At 50.8% G+C, this 18,351-nt stretch overlaps 1 protein-coding gene across 1 annotated transcript in view; it reads right to left on the bottom strand.

The window, feature by feature from the left end:
- The window catches only part of RASA3 (RAS p21 protein activator 3), a 106,620-nt gene that overhangs the window by 10,237 nt on the left and 78,032 nt on the right, over positions 1-18,351 (bottom strand). Inside the window, exons 7-20 of the mRNA XM_016212886.2 lie at positions 18,017-18,089; positions 15,315-15,391; positions 12,793-12,897; positions 11,066-11,222; positions 10,504-10,652; positions 9,551-9,665; positions 8,613-8,687; positions 7,567-7,690; positions 6,041-6,147; positions 5,055-5,132; positions 3,696-3,773; positions 2,345-2,418; positions 1,391-1,497; positions 696-778 (exon numbers count right to left, since the gene is read on the bottom strand). Of these exons, the coding sequence (XP_016068372.1) occupies positions 696-778; positions 1,391-1,497; positions 2,345-2,418; positions 3,696-3,773; positions 5,055-5,132; positions 6,041-6,147; positions 7,567-7,690; positions 8,613-8,687; positions 9,551-9,665; positions 10,504-10,652; positions 11,066-11,222; positions 12,793-12,897; positions 15,315-15,391; positions 18,017-18,089 (1,402 nt within the window). The remainder of the gene's footprint in view (positions 1-695; positions 779-1,390; positions 1,498-2,344; positions 2,419-3,695; positions 3,774-5,054; positions 5,133-6,040; positions 6,148-7,566; positions 7,691-8,612; positions 8,688-9,550; positions 9,666-10,503; positions 10,653-11,065; positions 11,223-12,792; positions 12,898-15,314; positions 15,392-18,016; positions 18,090-18,351) is intronic.

Genomic DNA, 18,351 nt, shown 5'->3' with positions numbered 1-18,351 from the left:
GACGACAGAGAAATAAGGGACCGTGTGGCTCTGGATTGTGTGCCAGCCCAGGGAAAAAAACCAACAGCCATAAAGAATGTTATTGGGACAACTGCCAAAATTTAAATATGGACTGTGGATTAGTAGTACTATTGCATCAGTGTTGAGTGTCCTGACTTTGGTAACTGTAGGAGATTATATAAATGTCCTTGCTTTTAGGAACTACATGAAAATATTTACATGGTGCAGGGGAAAATATGTACATGGAGAGAGACAAGGAGACAGAATGAAGGACTGTGCTCAGCAAATGGGACAAAACCAGTGATTCCAGGTTAGGGGACATGGGAGGTCCTTGTTCTAGTCTCGTAATTTTTCTGTAAGTTCAAAACTAGATCAAAATAAAACGTTTCAAATACACTCCACACGGTCCCAGAACCTGCCCCTGGTATCCTTTAACAGAGGGCCCCTGGACCCCTGGAGCCACCAGGGAGGCCATCTTCCTGCAGGTCCTGCCTGCCCTGGCCCACAGGTAGGGAGAGCCAGGCTGTTCTGCTCCAAGGTCAGATGCAAAATCACACAGCGCCTTGTACACACCTAGCTCATGTGCCCCCGCCTCCCCCCCCCCCCCCCCCCCAGAGAGCAGAGGCAGGGGAGACGGGTGCTAGCGGGAGAGGAGAGAGATGGCGGGGAAGAGTGCCTAGAGATGGGGCACTCACGTTCTTCATCTTGAAGGACTCCTCCTCCAGCTTCTCCACTGCCAGAATGTTCTCGATGGGGATGCTGTAGAGGGGCGGGTCTCCTGTAGCACAGAGGGGTTAATGAGCAGCAGGCCCAGAGGCAGGTGCTGGGTTAGGAGGAGGGTTAGGGTCTCCCCACTTTAGGAGAGAAGGCTAAGAAACTGACATGCCACAGGCATGAGGGGCTGAGGGGCAATAGTCAGAGAAGGCCTGGGAATGGGTCCTTTGTGTCCACAAAACTGGGCCTCATGCTCTCCCTCGCAAGAACACCCAGTACCCACATCCATCATGACACTAAAGCCTCTCGTCACACTGTCTGTAGGAACCACGTACCTCCGTTTTTATGGGGAGAAGTTACTTTCTCAATATTCCACGCTCTAAATCTGACCATTTCAGATCCAGAAGAACACAGGCAAAGAGGACAAGACCATCACTGCCCTCCCTGTGGGACCCTGATTCCTGTCGGGGCCCTTCCCACTCCCCACCAGGCCACACTGTGGATGTCTCCCCTGCTCTGCTGTTTACAGAAACTGCTCACTCTGAGGCACACACCTTCTCTGCTCTTGGTTTCACTCCAGAAAAGCAGACCGTAACCCCAAATGGGGCTTAAACAAGGCTCTGGTCCCTCAGAATAAAGACATGAAAAGAAGGAAAAGGCAAATTTTTCTTGTTACCTTTGCTTTTCTGGTAGGTGAACTCATGATTTGTCAGGCGGAACCACCTTTTCTTAAAGTTCTTCATCCCAAAGCGTTTTCGTCCTTGTGCCCTCTTAATCATGAACCTGTTGGGAACAGGACACGTGGATGGGTGAACGTCCCACACGGCCCTCCCCATCCTGCAGCCCAAAGTCACATCTGCAAAATCAAAACAACTCACTACTTTGGAATCTGTGATACCCAATGCAGACTGTGGATTTTCAGTATCTTTTGATTTTATTTCCAAGTGATGGGATTAACAAATCAAAAGGCATGCCTCTACTTTAGAGAAGTTCAGCCCTGTGCTGGTGCTAACTTTAAATTACAAGCTGGTGATGACTGTGGGTTATTAGACATCCAACAGAGCAGCCACCCCTCCTACCTCCCACACTGAAAATACTGACAAGATGATCTTAAAGAGCAAGCGCTGGCAGCAGGCTCACGGGCACACAGGTGTGCTCTGGAAAGCAAAGAGCAGCAATGTGGAGCACCTGCTGTCTGCTTTAGTGTCTCCTGACAAAAGCTTCAGGAGAGAGGCTGATGGGGGGAAGGCAAGGCCTTGAACTCAGGTGCGAATGAGCCAACTGCGCATGAATGCCTGACTATCAGGGGCCATTCAGTACCCCATTCCCCTTTCCTCGCAGGGACGGGCATTTCTCCACTGTAAATTCAGCAGAGAAGAGGCACAGAGAAATGAATGTAAACAACACCACATTTAGACATGCCCTGCGTGCAGTCTTGGGGAGTTTGAGAGTGGTGGACTAAGGCCTCACTTCTTCCAGGCCTCAACAGCCCGAAAGGATCTGGGCTGCCTCTGACCTGGGAGACCACTGGCCCCAAGGGCAGAGACGCCCCACTTCATGGCTGAGACAGACTGGGAGCACCGCTACCTGCATTTTTCTCCACCTGCCCAGTGGCGCTCGCCAGCCTTACCCTTCCTTCAGCAGGATGGGCTGCTCCACGCTCTTGGGGTCTCTTCTCCCAGAGGACGAGATCAAGTCTAAGAACTGAAGTGGGAAAGAAACAAGGCTATTAAAAAGGGAAATGACATGCTTAAATACATTCATTCTTACATATAAATGATGCTACAGGATGCTTTGTGTCCCCTTCTGATGCCAGGAGAGAGAGAAGAATCTGGGAAGCAGGTGCCAGGGCAATGGGTTCTGCTTTGAGATTTCACAGGGGCTCTGTGCTGGTCTCCACTGTGGCTAAGAAGCTTCCAGCCCCCACCCCGACCTCCTGCTGGCTCCTCCAGGGAAGGTCTCATAGCACCCCCGGCTGGAAAAGCTGCCAGACTTCATGTAACACCTGGAGGTCTACCTGCCTTTTAACAGGTGACTCCAGAATGCATCTCTCATGGAATTTGAAGTGTCCCAGGCCCCCCTCCCTGGCCATCTTCATCTCCCTGTGGTTTTGCTGGGGTGGGGGCTCCCTGCTCAATTCGACTGTCCCACAGCCTGTCTGGATTCCTTCCATCAAACTGGTGGCTGCCCCCAGCTCCTCTCCCTTCCTTCCCTTCTAGGTTATGGTTTTTAATATTTCTGAACAATAAATATGTATAACTGCTTAGGATCCAGAAGAGTTTCCCCGTAAGCATGCTGTTCTTAACTCTGGATCTGGGGTCCTAGACTTCCGTGACTCTGAGGCACCAGGAGCAGACAGCTGGACTGGGCAGGACATGGGAGTTTGTGGAACAAAAGCAGGTGATATTCTATGAAGGTGTAATGCTCACTCACTTAGAGAAAAAATTTAGACATAAAAATAATGATGGCCTCCAAATATCAGGTTCCAAATAAGAATGGCATAGGAGACATTTATAGCAGCCCTGGAGTGAAGAGAGCACCCAGTGGGGCAAGGTGGTCACACGATGCTGAGAATGGACCAGGCTGTCTAAACTATTTCATATGGCAAATGGCAGATTTTATGTTATTCAAATTTAAACTCCTTTTTTTTTAAAAGCAACTCTGGACACAAAGCATCAAGTTTTGCTCAGTGGTTAGAGAGTTGACCCATGGACTGAAGGGTCCCGGGTTCGATTCCAGCCAAGAGCACGTACCTCTCCCCAGCCCCAGTCAGGGCACATGTGGTCAGGGAGCATGCGGGAGGCAACCAATCGATGTATCTCTCTCACATCGATGTCTCTCTCTCTCTCTCTCTCTCTGGGAAAAGCAATGGGAAAAATATACTCAAGTGAGAATAAAAACAAAACAAAAACAACTCTGTTTCTTAGAAACAACATATTAGGGTGGGGGGGTAGTCTATGTTCATTGATGTTGGTACTCACATTTTTTACAGCATCAGCATATTTCTGCTCATTGAAGAATTCGTAAAATGCAGCCATGTAGGATTCCTTAAAGCTGGCCTAGAATGAAGCAGGTCACTTAACGAAGGCCTACAGGTCTCCTGGCTCATGACCCAAACCTGGAAACTCTAGAGGCATGGCTATAGTGAGCCTCAGTTACAGCAACTAAACCAAGGGAAAGTGCTAGGATCCCTGGGGAGACAAGTGCTGCCCCAGAAGTTCAGCCCAGGTGCTTAAATCAGACCTGAAATCCCAGAAGCATGTGAAAACATTCACAGGCGATGAATTCTGCTAAGTAGTGTTTTTAAAAGTTAACTATGGGGTGGGGGGTCCTCGGTGAGTTCTTTGTTACAAATGGCTCAACACCCTTCCACATGTGGTCACTAACATCTGGGTTCCGGGTCCATGATGTTTACACTGAACCCAGACGTGGTCCCTGGGCTGTGGGGTATGGACAGGACTCGTGGCAAAGCATAGGAACTCAGGAAGGGCCTTCAAACAACCATTCCCAATGTCCCATCCCACTCAGCATTGTTTTTATATTTAGGTCACTTTGCTATTTCTGGATGTGAAAATGAGGTGGGTTTTGTGCAGAACCCTGACTCGGCAGGTGCCTGTTTATCTGAATTTCCAGTCAATAGAAGCTGGGATTGATGGATAAAAGAAAGCGATCAGTGCATGTCAGGCTGCCCGTCAGTCACCGCATACATTTTACCTCACTCTGACTCAGAGAAAGCCCAGCACTGGCCCCAAAGGGGGGATGCTTGTCTGCAGTGATAGGACCTGGTTCACTCGTGGCCCCACAAAGAGCACAATGAGGGGGGCTGGGAGGACTGTGGGTTGCTGCTTAACCCTCTCCAGACAGAAGAGGTGGCGACTCCAGCTGGCTCAGCCTCTGGCTCCAGCCCAGTAAGCACACCGCCTGCTCTCCACATCACTATCTACACAAGTTAGCTCCCCACATCCCCAAACTGCTTGTCATGAGGTGGGTCCTAGGAGCCATGGAGCCTGGGGTAGTCCCTTGGGGAGCCCTGGGCACCAAAATCCAGTCTGAAGTGAGCGACAATAAAGGGGAGACACAGGTTTGTCACCAAAAGGTGTACACTGAGCATGGAGCCCAGGGACAGAAAGAGGCGTGCTGCCTGCTCCGCATGGACAGGCCCCTGGTCATCAGGCAGCGACCGAGCCTGCCTAAGACATAAACGTCCTCAGATATTAAAGGCCAAGGTTGGTTGGTGGGGATGCCTGGCTGGTTCTGTTGCTCTTTATCCTAATAACTGCATTAAACACACATTCCTTTGTGTTTAAAAAAAAAAAAAAAGATTAAAATAAGTGACTTACAGACTTTGACTTGGATAAGCTGCCAAGAGTTTGAATTGTCTTTGAGATAAGTGTCAGCGTCCTAGACGTCTGTGGGTCCTGTCAGGCGCAAAAGAGAAAGGCGAGTTTCGTTTCAGTTTTATAGGAATGTTGTGACTGAGCCCAGAATTACACAGCCAACAAAATGAAAACATCACTTATAAGCTACACGGCATGCTCATGCTGTCTGTGAGTGAACAGTAAACACACGAACCCTGGATTCGGAATAGTTCACCCAGACCCTTCTACTCTGTGTGGTCTGGGAATCACTAAAAATCCAGGCCACCCCAGACCCAGACCCTGGCATTTCCACAAAGCTCTGGCTGGCTCCCCAAATGGCAACACGTGAAAAGAGCTGCTGGATGTCAGCCCTCCAGATCTGACAGGCAAAAGGAGCGTCTTGAACTTAGCGGCATCCCTGTCCAGTGACTGTCCCCAGTTCTGCGTCTCCCTCACCTTCATATGATTTGGAAGTTTAATTTAAAACCAAAAAAACCAGGAATGAGCCCATCACCCTCAAACCCCCTCACCCTGGGCTTTCCGCCAAGCACTGCCCGCACCTGGCACTTTCTCTGCTGATGCATCACTACCGTCAGCCCAGTGAAAGCTCAGCGCCTGGAGCATGTGGGTGCTCAATACATATTTGTTGACTGATTGAATAAATGACTAAATATACACAAGATGACAAATGCTCAATTTTTCCCATGGCGGGAGGGAGAACATAATAGCAGACAGCAGTTACAACCTGGTCACACCAACTACGTTTTAAAGGACACAACTTAGGAAAGTTGATAAACTTCCTAGTAGACAAAGAAGTTAAGGGCATGTGGCATTTTCACAACCCCATTACCGTGGAATGTTGTCCTCCCTCCCCCTACACCTGGGGAGGAGAGCCTGGCCTGAGCCCAACATCACCTGCTGGTGCAGGAGGGCTGGTTTCCCAGTTTACAAGGCTGATGCTCACTTACTGTGTGGTGAGGCGTGAGCTGGAAGAGGTTAGGGGACAGGATGGCAGGAGCGAAGAACCTCAGGAAAATGAAGCTGCTCACTGCTGTGTACCTCACATCCAGGTCATCTGTAGCCGAGACACAGAGAGAGCCAACTCAATGGGGCTTTCTGCAGATGACAGCAGTGGACCTGGGCAAGGAGCAGAGTCTGCTCCTTCTGAGGGTCTCCTAGAGGCAAGGTGCTGGCCTGCAGCTCTCTCCTGGACCCCACTGTCTCTCTAAGTCTCTCTACATCTCTCTCTATCTCTCTCCACCTCTCTCCCTCTCTCTGTCCCTCTCTCTTTGTCCCTCTCTCTTTCCCCCTCACTGTTACTAAAAGCTCAACACCATCTGGCAGTTGAGCTGTAACAGACACAACCTGCTCATCAGGCCCTAGTGGCCTTACAGGGAGATAGCTCATTATTAGGTGGTTTACTCACATCTGGGGTGGGAGGATATGGTTTGTTCATTAGTTATTTATTTCCATCTTATTCCAAAGAGGATCAGAGGCTTGGTGTGCTTGGTAACTGCTTGTCCCAGATACTAGATGCTTTTTGGTCCTAAAAGGAGCCCAAGCTCTCTGAAAGCAGGAAGTCCTAGCCCAGGCTCTGCTGCTGGAGGCTGAGCTGCCCCAGCAGGAGGAGGGAAGGGGCCAGGGCTCACTTTGGGGCCTTCTGTCTGGGCCACAGGGACTGCTCTGAGGGCTTGGGTGCTGAGGTTTCAGCAGTTCCCCAAGGCAGCAGGTCACACCTGGGCTGATTCATGGGTTCCCAGGGATGGATGAAGTGGGATGGTGCCTGCTGGACCAAGCAGGGGCCAGGCACCAAGTACCCCTCCCTCAGCCTTCTAAGACCTGGTCTGAGCTGGTGAGTGCCCTGCTTCCAGGTCCTCAGTTAACCTGATACTTCCAGCCAGGACTGGATGCCTTCACTTTCCCCATGGGAAGGTCTGCCATGGTAGCTCTGGGTACCTGCCCAAGGAATCAGCATAATTAAAAAGAGGGGGCTCATCCCTGGGACTCTTCTAGTCCCAGTTCCCCAAAGGACTCATCCTGTCTTTCTTGAAAATGCATCCAGGCAGAGTTAGATGACTGAGCACCAAGTGGCACCAAGCAGACTGTAGCAAGAAACTACTGGAGGACCAGGAAAGGTGGCTTCTCTGAGTGCAAAAGCTGAGACCCAGAGGAGTGAACTTTCTGTCCCAAATAAACCACTGCGAGGGAACTCGGCCCACTGCCTTCTGTCTGGAGCTGGAGCCCTAGCCACCCAGGGACGAATGTAGATGGGGATGAGGGAGCACTGCCCAGCAGACACAGCTGGAGAGGATGCTGAATGGGCACTGTGCGCTGACATCTGAGCCCTGGCCCAGCGGCCAAGTCAGAACTGTCTTTACAGGGCTCTGAAAAGCCCCTTCTTTGCTCTGAGGTGTCCGGCGCAGAGGAAGGGAACCACCCAGTGAGGGGTTATAGATATTTTCTGCTGGCATGAGAATATCCACAGAGGACTCACCCTGGAAGCGCTTGGCAGCTGCCTCTCGGAGGGAAAAGAAAATGTCACACATGACAGTAGGGCAGCTCACCCCCGACTTGGTGATGACATTAAAGATGCGGTCAACGTACTGCCGCAGGTTCTCCTGCAATGAAATATGGGTGAGATGCCCCAACAGTGCTCATTTGGACCCAACTCTCTCCCCAGGCTGCATGGGGCACCTTGGCCACTCTGGGAGGGAGGGAGTCCAGAGGCCAGGGACTGGCTCAGAGCAGCCGCAGGGAGCCGCGGCAGCAAAAGATGTAATTTTCATCGTGATTAAAAAACAACCTCTCTTAACTGAGTAGTTATAATAATTCATATAGTGCAAATAATTGGAGTTCTGGGGTGTGGAAAAAGCCACGTTGTGTCCCGCTCCTCCATGTCTGACCTCATTAACTAAACACAGAGGTCAAATTCACCGAAATGGAAGTTCCTGAAGGTGAGGGCCCTGTCTCTCTCTCTTTTTTTTTTTTTTTTAAAAGACATGACAAAGACATAGCATGATCTGGATGAAGAAATTGTTAAAAAGACTAAAACATTAGGGTGAAGTGTCAAAATTAGGGAGTTTTTGCTATTTTATTTATTTATTTACTTTAGTTTTTGCTATTTTAATAAACAGCTCTGGGAAGAGCCTGGGGTGGGCCAGGTTTGGGACCTGTGTTTGTTGAGAGGAGGGAAAAGATGGGCTGGGAAGACTGATAGGGCTGGTGAGGCCACCGTGATGCTGGGGGGGGGGGGGGGGGAAGGCCTCAGGTTATCCCAGGAAGGGAAGGAGCAGGAGCTGAGTGACAGGCCACGGAGAGATGCTAGTCAGCATGAAAGAAATCAAGAGCAAAGAAATATGGTGGCCAATCGTTGACCGGGACTGGTCACTTGACACAGTGAAAGTCAGCTTATGCACCTCAGGCTTCCGTGGGTGCACTCACAAAGCATACCCCACCCCACCATAACACAGGGTGTCCAAGGTGGCCATGTGCCAAAAATCCTCAAGACAGAGTGTTGATGAACAAGCCGGAACCCCTTACCATGTTGTTTTCAAGGTTTTCGCCATCTTTCAACTTCACAGGGTCAATTTCACAGGATTTGTGGCTCTGGCATATCTGGAAAGAGCATTTACAACAAGGAGTGAGTGGGACAGATCCCAGGAGCATAGGCGGGGTGGAGGTCAATAGGATCAGGCTCAGGGATGGACATTGTGAGGAAAAGAGCTGCCCACAGCTAGCCTTCCACGTGGCCATGAGGAGGAATGTCAGCTGAAGACACTGAGCAGCGTGTGAGCCCAAAGTCCTGTGAGGAATGGGACTTTCTTGAAGAAGGCTCTGCATTATCTCCCGTGGAATCAGGTGTCATAAAGCTTAACGATTTTACCTCACAGTGCTGTCAGGATTTTGCACCCAGGCCAAAACAGAATGCTATTTTAAATTTTCTCGCATTGCACAGGGCCTGTTTTTTATGAAACTGCTCTGGGGGAAATGCTGCCTGCCCAGGTGCCCCATTAAGGGGTCAGGCACGAAACGCTGAGTCATTTGGAAAGGAAGCATGTGGTTCCCTTGAATGTGTTTGGCAACTAGTGAAAAATAGGGGAGGGACTCCACAGCTGCAGGAGGCACTAGAGAAAACTTCAGGCGTAGCGAATTTGGGGAGAACCAAACCTGTGGGGAAAGAGGTGTCCCCTGAAGACCCAGTTTTTCTCTTGCATGGCCTTCCATCTTTAGAATAATGGCTTTTCTTAAGTATTTTTTTAATTTGAGAAAACAAGAAAGATTCTGAAATACACATGGAAGGTCCTTGTGATGAGGCTGGGGAACGAAGCTGACATTAAAGTGACAGCTCTTCATTCAGGTGAGTCCCGCTGCACTGCATTCCCTATGTGTCTGCTTGTCTTTCACATGGACATGTGGGCTCCTGAGGAAATCTTTCACACACTCCCCAGTAACACTGGGCCCTGGGGACCCTGACCCACCTCTTCTATGGTGGGCTTCAGGGTGACATGCAGATAGTGCATCCCTGCCAGCTTCATCGTCTCGTCAATGCACTTGGATGTCAACGAGTTTCCTCGGAAAATGGTGTTGGGGTCCCTGGAAAACAGCATCAGTATCAGGGGTGACTTCTGTCTCCTCAGTACAGCCAAGGTGGAGAAAGAAGCAGAACCTGTTCTTGAGTGCCTGTCCATCAGATGCAGACACACACTCACCCTGAGGAGTCCGCTCTCAGGGGTTTTAGGAGCATGAGACCAGGCCAGACATTTCACGGCAGAGTTCCTGACCTGGCCCTGCCTGTGTAACAAACCCACTGCACACAATGTGCCTTATTCAGAAAATAGTGCGATTCAGCACACCAAAGACATGTCCCCTGCCATCAACCCATTCGAAGGAACGGGAGCTGATGGTGCCTCCCTTCCTCAAGCTTGTTTTTTACAAATGAACGAATATTTTTAAGGACCAAACCTGGGGTCAGCACAGGAGATCTGGTAGGGAAGCAAACAGAATTGGCTGTGCTTTTTATAGCTTTTTCAACAAGGGTACACCTGGATATTTCTGAACCCAAGGAATCAGGGAGTGTAGAACTCATCTCCACGTGGAGGACGCAGTGGCCCAGTCCTCTTATGTGCTCTTAACATTGAAGAGTCTGTTCCTAAAACAGCCAATACTGCATTCACCCCTTCCTGCACATGCCCCTTGGGATTTCCAGGATAAAAGGTGCATTTTTAAAAACACTGAAAGAAAATCTGAACCTGTACGGTTTCGTTTCTCTGCCCCATCCCTGTGCTCTGATATGTTTTGAGGGAGACGTCTGCTGTCCAGGTCCCCCAACCTTCCCCAGCCCTGGCCCCAGCCCCAGCCCCAACCCATCACCAGGCCAGATCCCCTTGGGGAAATGTGAGGGTTCCCGGGCAGAGGTCACAGTGGCACTCACTGTGTCCTCCGGACCTCGGCGTTGGCAATGGCACTGATGAAGGGCACCACCCGGCCATAGTGCAGGAAAAGCCGCACCAGCGGGATGGCTGCCTCCTGCTTTTCTCTGCACACCTCGCCCAGGATGTGAGCTGTGGATGCTGAGACGGGCTGCAGAGAGACACAGCATGACCTAAGGGCAACTTCCAGACCCACCCATGACACCCCCTCATCCATCAAAGGGAGATTCAGATGTTCCTAGACACAAAGTAGGCCCAGAGGGGTCAGGCCGCAGGGGAAGTCAGCAACAGGGAGCAGGCAGCCCGGGTGCTGGGCCCCAGGTGGTCAGGGCCTGGGCAGAGGGGTGGGGGTGGCAGATCGTTGAGGGTGGCCAAGGGAACCAAGGAGGTAGAAAGTGGATTCAGGGGCTGGTCTGGACACGTTGGGGAGGCAGAGCTGGGAAGGGGGCACGGGAGGGTCCAGAGAGGGAGTGGGTCTGGGTAAAGGAGGGTCCAGCAGTGGCCTGCAGGAGAGAGGGGACAGGGGTGGGTGGAGGTCCCCAGGTGCACCAGGCACAAGAGTACCTCCACATCTGCAGACTTCAGCAGAAGGTCCCGGAGCGGGCTGTAGTAGTCGGAGGAGAAGACGTGGTCTTCTGTGTAAACCACATTCAACCGCAGGGACCCCAGGTCCCCTGGCTTCAGGCTCTTGCTGCCGTTGTCTCGGGGCTGCAGGAAGTACCTGGGCACAAGACACAGGACAAGGCAGTGTGAGGTGGCAGCACTTCCCAGGGGCTGGTCCTCCCATCAAGGGCTCTATGTCGATGTCTGAAGCAGGAGGGGGCTCCAGGGCGATTCTGTAGGACACCCCCCTGCAGGGTCCATGCACCGGGGTGTTCCCCAGAGGAAGTTTATTCTCGGGGCTGATTATACAGAGCCACAGACAGGAATCATGATGGGAAAGTGGGAAGGGTGGAAGGAAAGGAGAGGATGAGAAGGAGGGGAAGCGAGAGCAGTGGTTCAGGGAAGTTCTGTAGTAAAGTAACTATCTGCAAAGATTAACACTCGACAATGGTTAGCAATAAGTAGAGCAAAACCAAAAGGATTCTAAGAAACGTGTGGTAGAGCTTTCACCATTAGAGGGGACGGTGAGCTTGTGCTGGTGGGCTCAGCAGATCCCTGCGCACACAACCACTTCAGCAGTGTTTTCTCAGAGGCTACTCTCTTCTCTTCGGTCCTACCCAGTGCAGCGCCACTGCGGGGACCCTGACTGCTCTGAATTTACTGGCCAGGTAGTTAGAGATGCGATGTGGGTGGAGCTTCCACTGGGCTGCCAGGCAAATGCCATATCTTTGGTTACAAGGCCAGGGGATGCTCAGCTAAGCAATGCCTCCTGGCAGGAACCAAACTCAGCTGGGGGCTGTGCTGGAGTTGTCCTCGTGGAATTAAAGACAGGAACTCCACAGTCTCCTGGTGATAGGAAACGGCCACTGGGCACAACGCAAAATCTACCCACACAGTGAGTCTGCAGACGTGAGGGCCACGGTGTGCAGTGTGCGGTGTGATGTGTGGTATGTGACCCACACCTTCTCTCCATTCTGTGTGTCTGTTAAAGGAGATGCATGAAGTGAGAGAGCCCATGGCTGGAGTTTCTGCGGCTTCACTGTGATGATATGCATTGTGATACAATGTGATTTATGAACCAAACAAGAAATAAAACAAAGGCATGTTTTTATGCTAAAATGCAAAGTAGCCTAGAGAAAATGAGAAATGAAGGCATGGGAGGTAAAACCTCAGTCTTCTGGGATATGTGAGTGAGGGATGAGGCAGAGCTGGGACCCCTCCATTTAGATGTGCAGACTGAAATGGAGATTTTCCTGAAACTCACAGCACCTTGCACACCGTTCTCATCAGGTGACACTTCTGATGACAGGCAAAGGTTACAAATGCCTGCCACAGGGTAGAGCCTGGTACAGTGCTGCTCGGAGGTGTGGCAGCCATCTGCCCTCAGGGAGCAGGCCCAAAACCTATTCTCAAAGTTGTAAGGCTTTCATGCCCCTATCCTTTTATGTTAGGCTCTCAGCCACCACTTATGGTGTTAGCGTGATCACCTGCAATTTCTTACCTGAACCTGTCACCATGCCAGAGCTAGTTAGGGCCACAGCAAAACAAGAGTAGGTGGCCAGATAGGAAGCTGACTTGTGCCACTTCATTTGGGCTGTAAAGACGCAGCTTTGTGTCCTTTTGACTTGTTAACTCTGTCCCTCCACCCGCCAGCTCGAGGCCGGCAGGCCGGCACGCAGCCACCTTACCATGCTTCGTAGGAGCTTGACTGCCGCAGCACCTTCAGTGGAATCCTTAGTTCTCCCAGGAACTCGTCTCCAAATTTCAAGTTACTGGCATTCCAGAGATCAATTCTGAAAAACAATGATCAGCATATGGAGCCCCTTGAGGAGTGACTCAGGGAAGCGCAGAGGCTGACGCCAGCTTTCTTTCTCTCTCCCCAACAGGGTTGGTGCAAGATGGAGCCTTTGGTTCCACCGAGTCAGTGTCTGTGGAGATCTGCCCTGACTGAGGACATTTAAGATGTGAGGTCAGACAGGACCCGACTCGAATGCAGATGTGCAATTTCTGGGCTGTGGGGAAAGAGAGGAGGTAGAGGCAGAGCCCTCAGGCTGGTGTCGGGTGAGGGGCCTCCTGTCTATGGAACAGGAGGGACTGCTGTGCACTGCAGCCAGGAGTGTCCATTGCCTTTACCTAGGAGAGGCCCAAGAGTAGCGAGACCTATTGTCCCCTCAGGGTTGGGCCGTGTCTCAGACATAGCAGGAGCACCCAGCAGGGTGACCTCAGTCTGCAAGGCTCAGCACAGGGGAGTGAATAAGTGAAGTCTAGTTCTGCTTGGGCTGTTGCCAAGAATGGTGCCCACAGGGGACTGGCCAGGATGCCCCCTACCTTCCACCATATGAAAGTACAGCTGGAAAGAAAAACTGTGTGTCCAACTCCTCTTTCTCCACCTGCATTCAGAGCCCTACACCCAAGATCCCTACAACCCACCAGTGGGATTCACGACCTAGGGGGCCTGACACTCCCGACAGAGAAGGGGAGATGGTGGCTGCCAGCAGTAAGCAGAGTACAATTTACCACCATCTTTGTGAAAAGTTCACGCTTACCCTGCTAAAGAGTCTATCACTCACAAACCCTTTCTCCTGGGTGGAATTCTCTCTGTTCCCTCCAATTTGGAGACATGGTGACTGTACGTGTGTGACAGATGGAGGTAGACGACATTCCCTGGTACTAACTAGTGAACACTGTGTACACCCACAGCGAACAACTTAACCAGCAGTTATTCCATGAGCTGAAAAATCCTAAGACCAGGGGAAAATTCTAGAAGACTGCAGCAGTCCTTCTGTTTCCCCTGCAAGTCTGAGCAGGAGCAGTGGACTTCACAGCAGGTAATGGATGCTCCGCAGGAACACGCCTGGACATGAGCATGACCACTGTCATGTGAGACGACACTTGTAGAATAACAAGCAAGAGAATCTTTAATCTAAGCAACACCCTTCAGCAAAACATGAACGAGTCACCAAGCAGTCTTTTCTTTTTAAGAAGAGAAGCATTTAAAAACACTTTATGCTTGTATGCTTAGAAAAAGAAGTAGGACTTCACTCTTGAATTCGAAGCCCAGTCTTTCATAAACACTTCTTTATCTGAACAAGAAAGGGAACCTGCCTGCCTGAAGGCAGGTGGTGCACAGCCAAACCTCAAACAAGTCCTGCGGGCCTCCGGGGGGACCTTCTCGACTTGGAGTCATTCTGCCTCTGTGTCAGTACTTGGAAGTGGAAGATTTAAACTACATGGAAACACTTAAAACTGGGCTCAAACCAAAATCAGTGAGTGGAGGCCATAATCCCTCAGGATTTGAGCCCAGGAGAGAGACAAGGAAAGGGCCCCAGGGTCCCACACTTAGGAGAGGGAAGAGCCCTGGCAGGTTCCCCATACCCCAAAGGTCAGCTCCCACCTGGCCCAGAGACTCCCTACAGCTTGGTCATGACTCAGAGGCTGGGAAAGTCACTGCAGGTTCAAGGACACCAGAGTGCCCCCTAAATGAAGGCCTGTGGTATTTCTAGTCGCACCTCACATGCCTCAGAAAACCCTGGCCCTAAAGGAAAGTAGATTTTAAAATCACATCAAATCAGGAGCATTCCTACTCTTCTCCTGAACAGAGCTAGTCAGACCTAAGTGTGGTCACCCTAGCCCATGATGACAGGAAAGTACACCCAGCTTATGATTTGTCTCTCCCAGGGCACCTTGCGCTGGGACAGGCGCTGCAGGCAGGCAGGACTTCCTATAGCCAGAGCAGGCGGGAAGAAGGCCCCCGAGTGGATCCTAAAACTGATGCCGGTGAACTCATGCTGCAGACTTCTAGGGTGTCAAGTACAGACTCTACACACTGAAGGCTGTGTCACGAGGATCCCAAAGCAGCAGGGAACGGTGTGCTGGGCCAGGCGATGCCGCCTGGCAGACAGAGCCTCGCACACACTGAATAGCATAAAGCCTTTGAACTTTGGCCCTTAGAAGATACTGCAAAGTGAACTACGAAACCGAGTTTGGCCCTTGGGAAAGGAAGTGTCCTTTCGGCCACAACCACCCAAATATCTGGGATGATGATGACTGACTTCAACTTCTGACATCCTCGTGTTAAAATCACCGAGAACATTAAAATGCCTTTCTTTCCAATCCCCTATTTTTAGAAACGAAACAAAAAACGGACAGAAGAGGCAAGTTCAGAATGCAGCGGCCGAGCAGGAATCTCGGAACCCTGACTCTTGCTCACCGGATTTCAAGCTTGTCCACATCTTCCTCCTCAAAGTCAAAGTGGGACTTCCGGCTGTAGCTGCAGGGTCTCGTCACCTGGCGGTGCAGATGGAGGGACAGCGAGTTAGACTGAGCGCCTGCCCTGGGCTAACCAGCTCAGGGGAGGAGGCCGTGCCCCCACTCACTGTGGACACTGCTCCGCGTACCATGAACGAGCAGAGCCCAATTTCCGGGGGGCTGGGGGTTAGGGGCTATGCAGGGCACGTTCCACTAACTGCCACGTAACCCTCCCAGCACCTGTGAGCATCCTGCCAATTCCCTCCCTCCTCTGGACATCTTCCCCTGCTGACCAAACCCCCCCACCCCCCCCGACCTCCACTCCCTTGTGTCTCCAGTCTGCTCCTCCCCAGCTTTCCCACCTCTCGCCTCCAACTTGTTGGCAGCCTATCCTTATACTGCCCAAGCTCCGCTCCCACCAGCCACAGCTCCGTTGGCCCTGACCTCATCTGCCTTTGGCTAAAACTTCTGAAGACCTCCCAGGGGTCCCCACTTCTCTTCCTCGCCCAGCACATGGGGATCTTTCACAACCCGTGTTCCCTGCCCAGCTCACTACAGAGTCCATTCCTTACTCTGCACCAAGCCTGCAGGAGTCTCTGAAATGGAAGCACCTCCTCTAGGAAGCCCTCTGGCACCTCCTGCCTAGTATGGCTCACAGCACTATGATAAGGTGTCTGACTTCCAGTGGGATGGCCACAGAGGCTGGTCTGTTTTCTTCTCTCTTATCCCTGCCTGTCACCTAACATAACTATCGAGTGAATGAAAGTGACTCTTACAGAATTTTAAATAATTTCATTTAGGTATTTAAGGGTTCTTAGATAAGTCTGGCTTTTATCATGGAATAAAATGGCCTGGAGGCTACCTCCTTTTGAAACTCCTGTAGGAAGCTGTGTGCCAGCCCCAAGCTCACCACCGCCAGACCGCAGGATCTCCCTGCCAGGGGCTGTTTCCTGCTGAGGCTGAAAGGAGACAGGAGAACCTGACAAGAGGGAGTGTGCTGCTAAGCAGGGCTGAGCCCTTTGAGTCAAAGGACATAAACTCCAAACAAAAGCATATTCCAAAGGTCCTCTGGTCTGAGGCCGCAAGCAAGGCCAGCATCAGACGGGCCCAAACCAACAGCACTGAGAGCCCAGGTCAAGGCCGTCCCTGGGATCCCACAGGCTTCAGTCCTGACCACTACGTTCAATCATATCTGGGGGGGTGTTAAGTTAATCTAGTGCATTGAGACCCACAATTTTAGACATATACGACAGCAAACATACAGCACTCCTGTGAGTGAAAGCTGTGCAGAAGTGGATGTAGCTGTTGGAGCGAGTGTGTCACTAGATGAAGTCTATGCCTTACTGTGTGTTGTAGTAAAAGTTTGGAAAGCGCTGGTCTAAGCCAATAGAGGCAGCCTAGACACGGAAGGCTAGTGCCACTTTTAAGGCATATTTGCATTAAAGACTTTTCTATACTTTCTGTTCCAGACTTCATCCCTGCCTTTGGAGACACAGCATGAGTCTCTCTTGAGATTAGGGTGACCACATTGGCCTCCTGACTTACCTTGAGTCTCTTAAAAACCATTTTCTTCACCTGAACGTCCATCTGGGACAGAGAAGGGCTCTTTGTCTTCACCCTCAGGATCTGCCTCCACAGCCCTCCTCAAAGCCACCCCAACAAGGCTGGCCATTGGCCTTCACATAAGAAACGTGTGAGCTTCTAGATACCAGCCAGAAAAGGAGGCTCTCTGCCCATGAGCCCCTTGGTTCTAACTCACCTCTCCAACTTTGTTTTCTAAAATTCTTCATTTTCACCCCAACCTCACTCTACGCTCTAGAAACAGAGTTTCCTGCAGCCTCCCAATGCTCCATACATGCGCATGTCCCTCCCAGACTGCTCAGATGTCTCCACTCTGGGAGCTTCGCCCCACTTCCCGGGCAGCACTGCTAGTTCATCTGCTTTCTGTCCCCTGAAGCCACCGACTTAACAGTCACTGGACCAAGTGGGACAATCTGTCCACAGGTGCTCTCTCCTGCTAGGCAGCAGGCTTAGGAAGAGAGGAGTGAAGGCCTTAGTCATCCCTACCTACCCATGACCTGGTGCACAGTAAGCATTCAAGAAACCTCTATGGACGGAAAGAACGCCTGCCCTATACATTCCATAAGTGCCGTCTTATAACAGAACCAGCCATGTCTGCTTGTCGTTCTGGTCCGGTCTTCAGCCCTCAGGCCCCGTATTTTACTAATCTTGGCGGTTCACATTCTGAGAGGCAGCCAGGGGGATCTCTGTGTCCAAATGCACTTCCTCTTTGCTTCAAAACCCTCACTATTTCTGGTGAAACAAGCCTCCCTTCAGTGCTCAGGCGAGATTGGGTGGAACAGGCCAAAAAACAAAAAACCCAAACCAAACAAACAAAAAAACCCAAAGTCCTGATAATTTGGAAAGTATGAATTGGTCAATATGCAACTCAAAACTGAGTCATTCTGGAAGCAACAGGCAGCCTTTCTTTCTAGGGAGGAGAGGCTGCAGAGCAGGAGGGGAAATCTTCGGGGGGGGGGGGTCGATCACCCAGAGAACTCTCGGAAGGAAGCAAGTGACTGAGATCCTTCAGATCTAGACTTTTTGCCAAAGGATCTTGGTTGTAGGGTTTCAACTTAACATTGAAACCACTGAAATACCAACCTCAAAATAAAACACTTCGTCAAACTGAGGGTTGTTGGTCTTCTTTTTTACTTTCGTCTTCTTTGCTTCCGATCTGTAATCACGGGAGGAAGGGCCAGGATCAGAAATAACACTTTTGATGCCAAATCTCTCAGCCTTAAGACTGAGCTATCAAATGCACAAGTAATTTGCTGCCTTTATTTATCTTATAAATATTTCTGTTTGTCTCCAACCCCAGATGGTATGCAAATTAGGAACCTTTACTGAGCCAAAAATACTCAGCACGAAGAACATAAAGTCTTCCCTTTTTTACAAAGCCATTTTAGGGCAGTATAGAAAACAAAAGGAGGTAAGAA

This window comes from Miniopterus natalensis, chromosome 2 (assembly GCF_054644295.1).
Source record: "Miniopterus natalensis isolate mMinNat1 chromosome 2, mMinNat1.hap1, whole genome shotgun sequence".
Taxonomy (NCBI): Eukaryota; Metazoa; Chordata; class Mammalia; order Chiroptera; family Miniopteridae; genus Miniopterus; species Miniopterus natalensis.
Note: the sequence above shows the minus strand (reverse complement) of the source record. Positions and strands in the feature narration are given on the sequence as shown.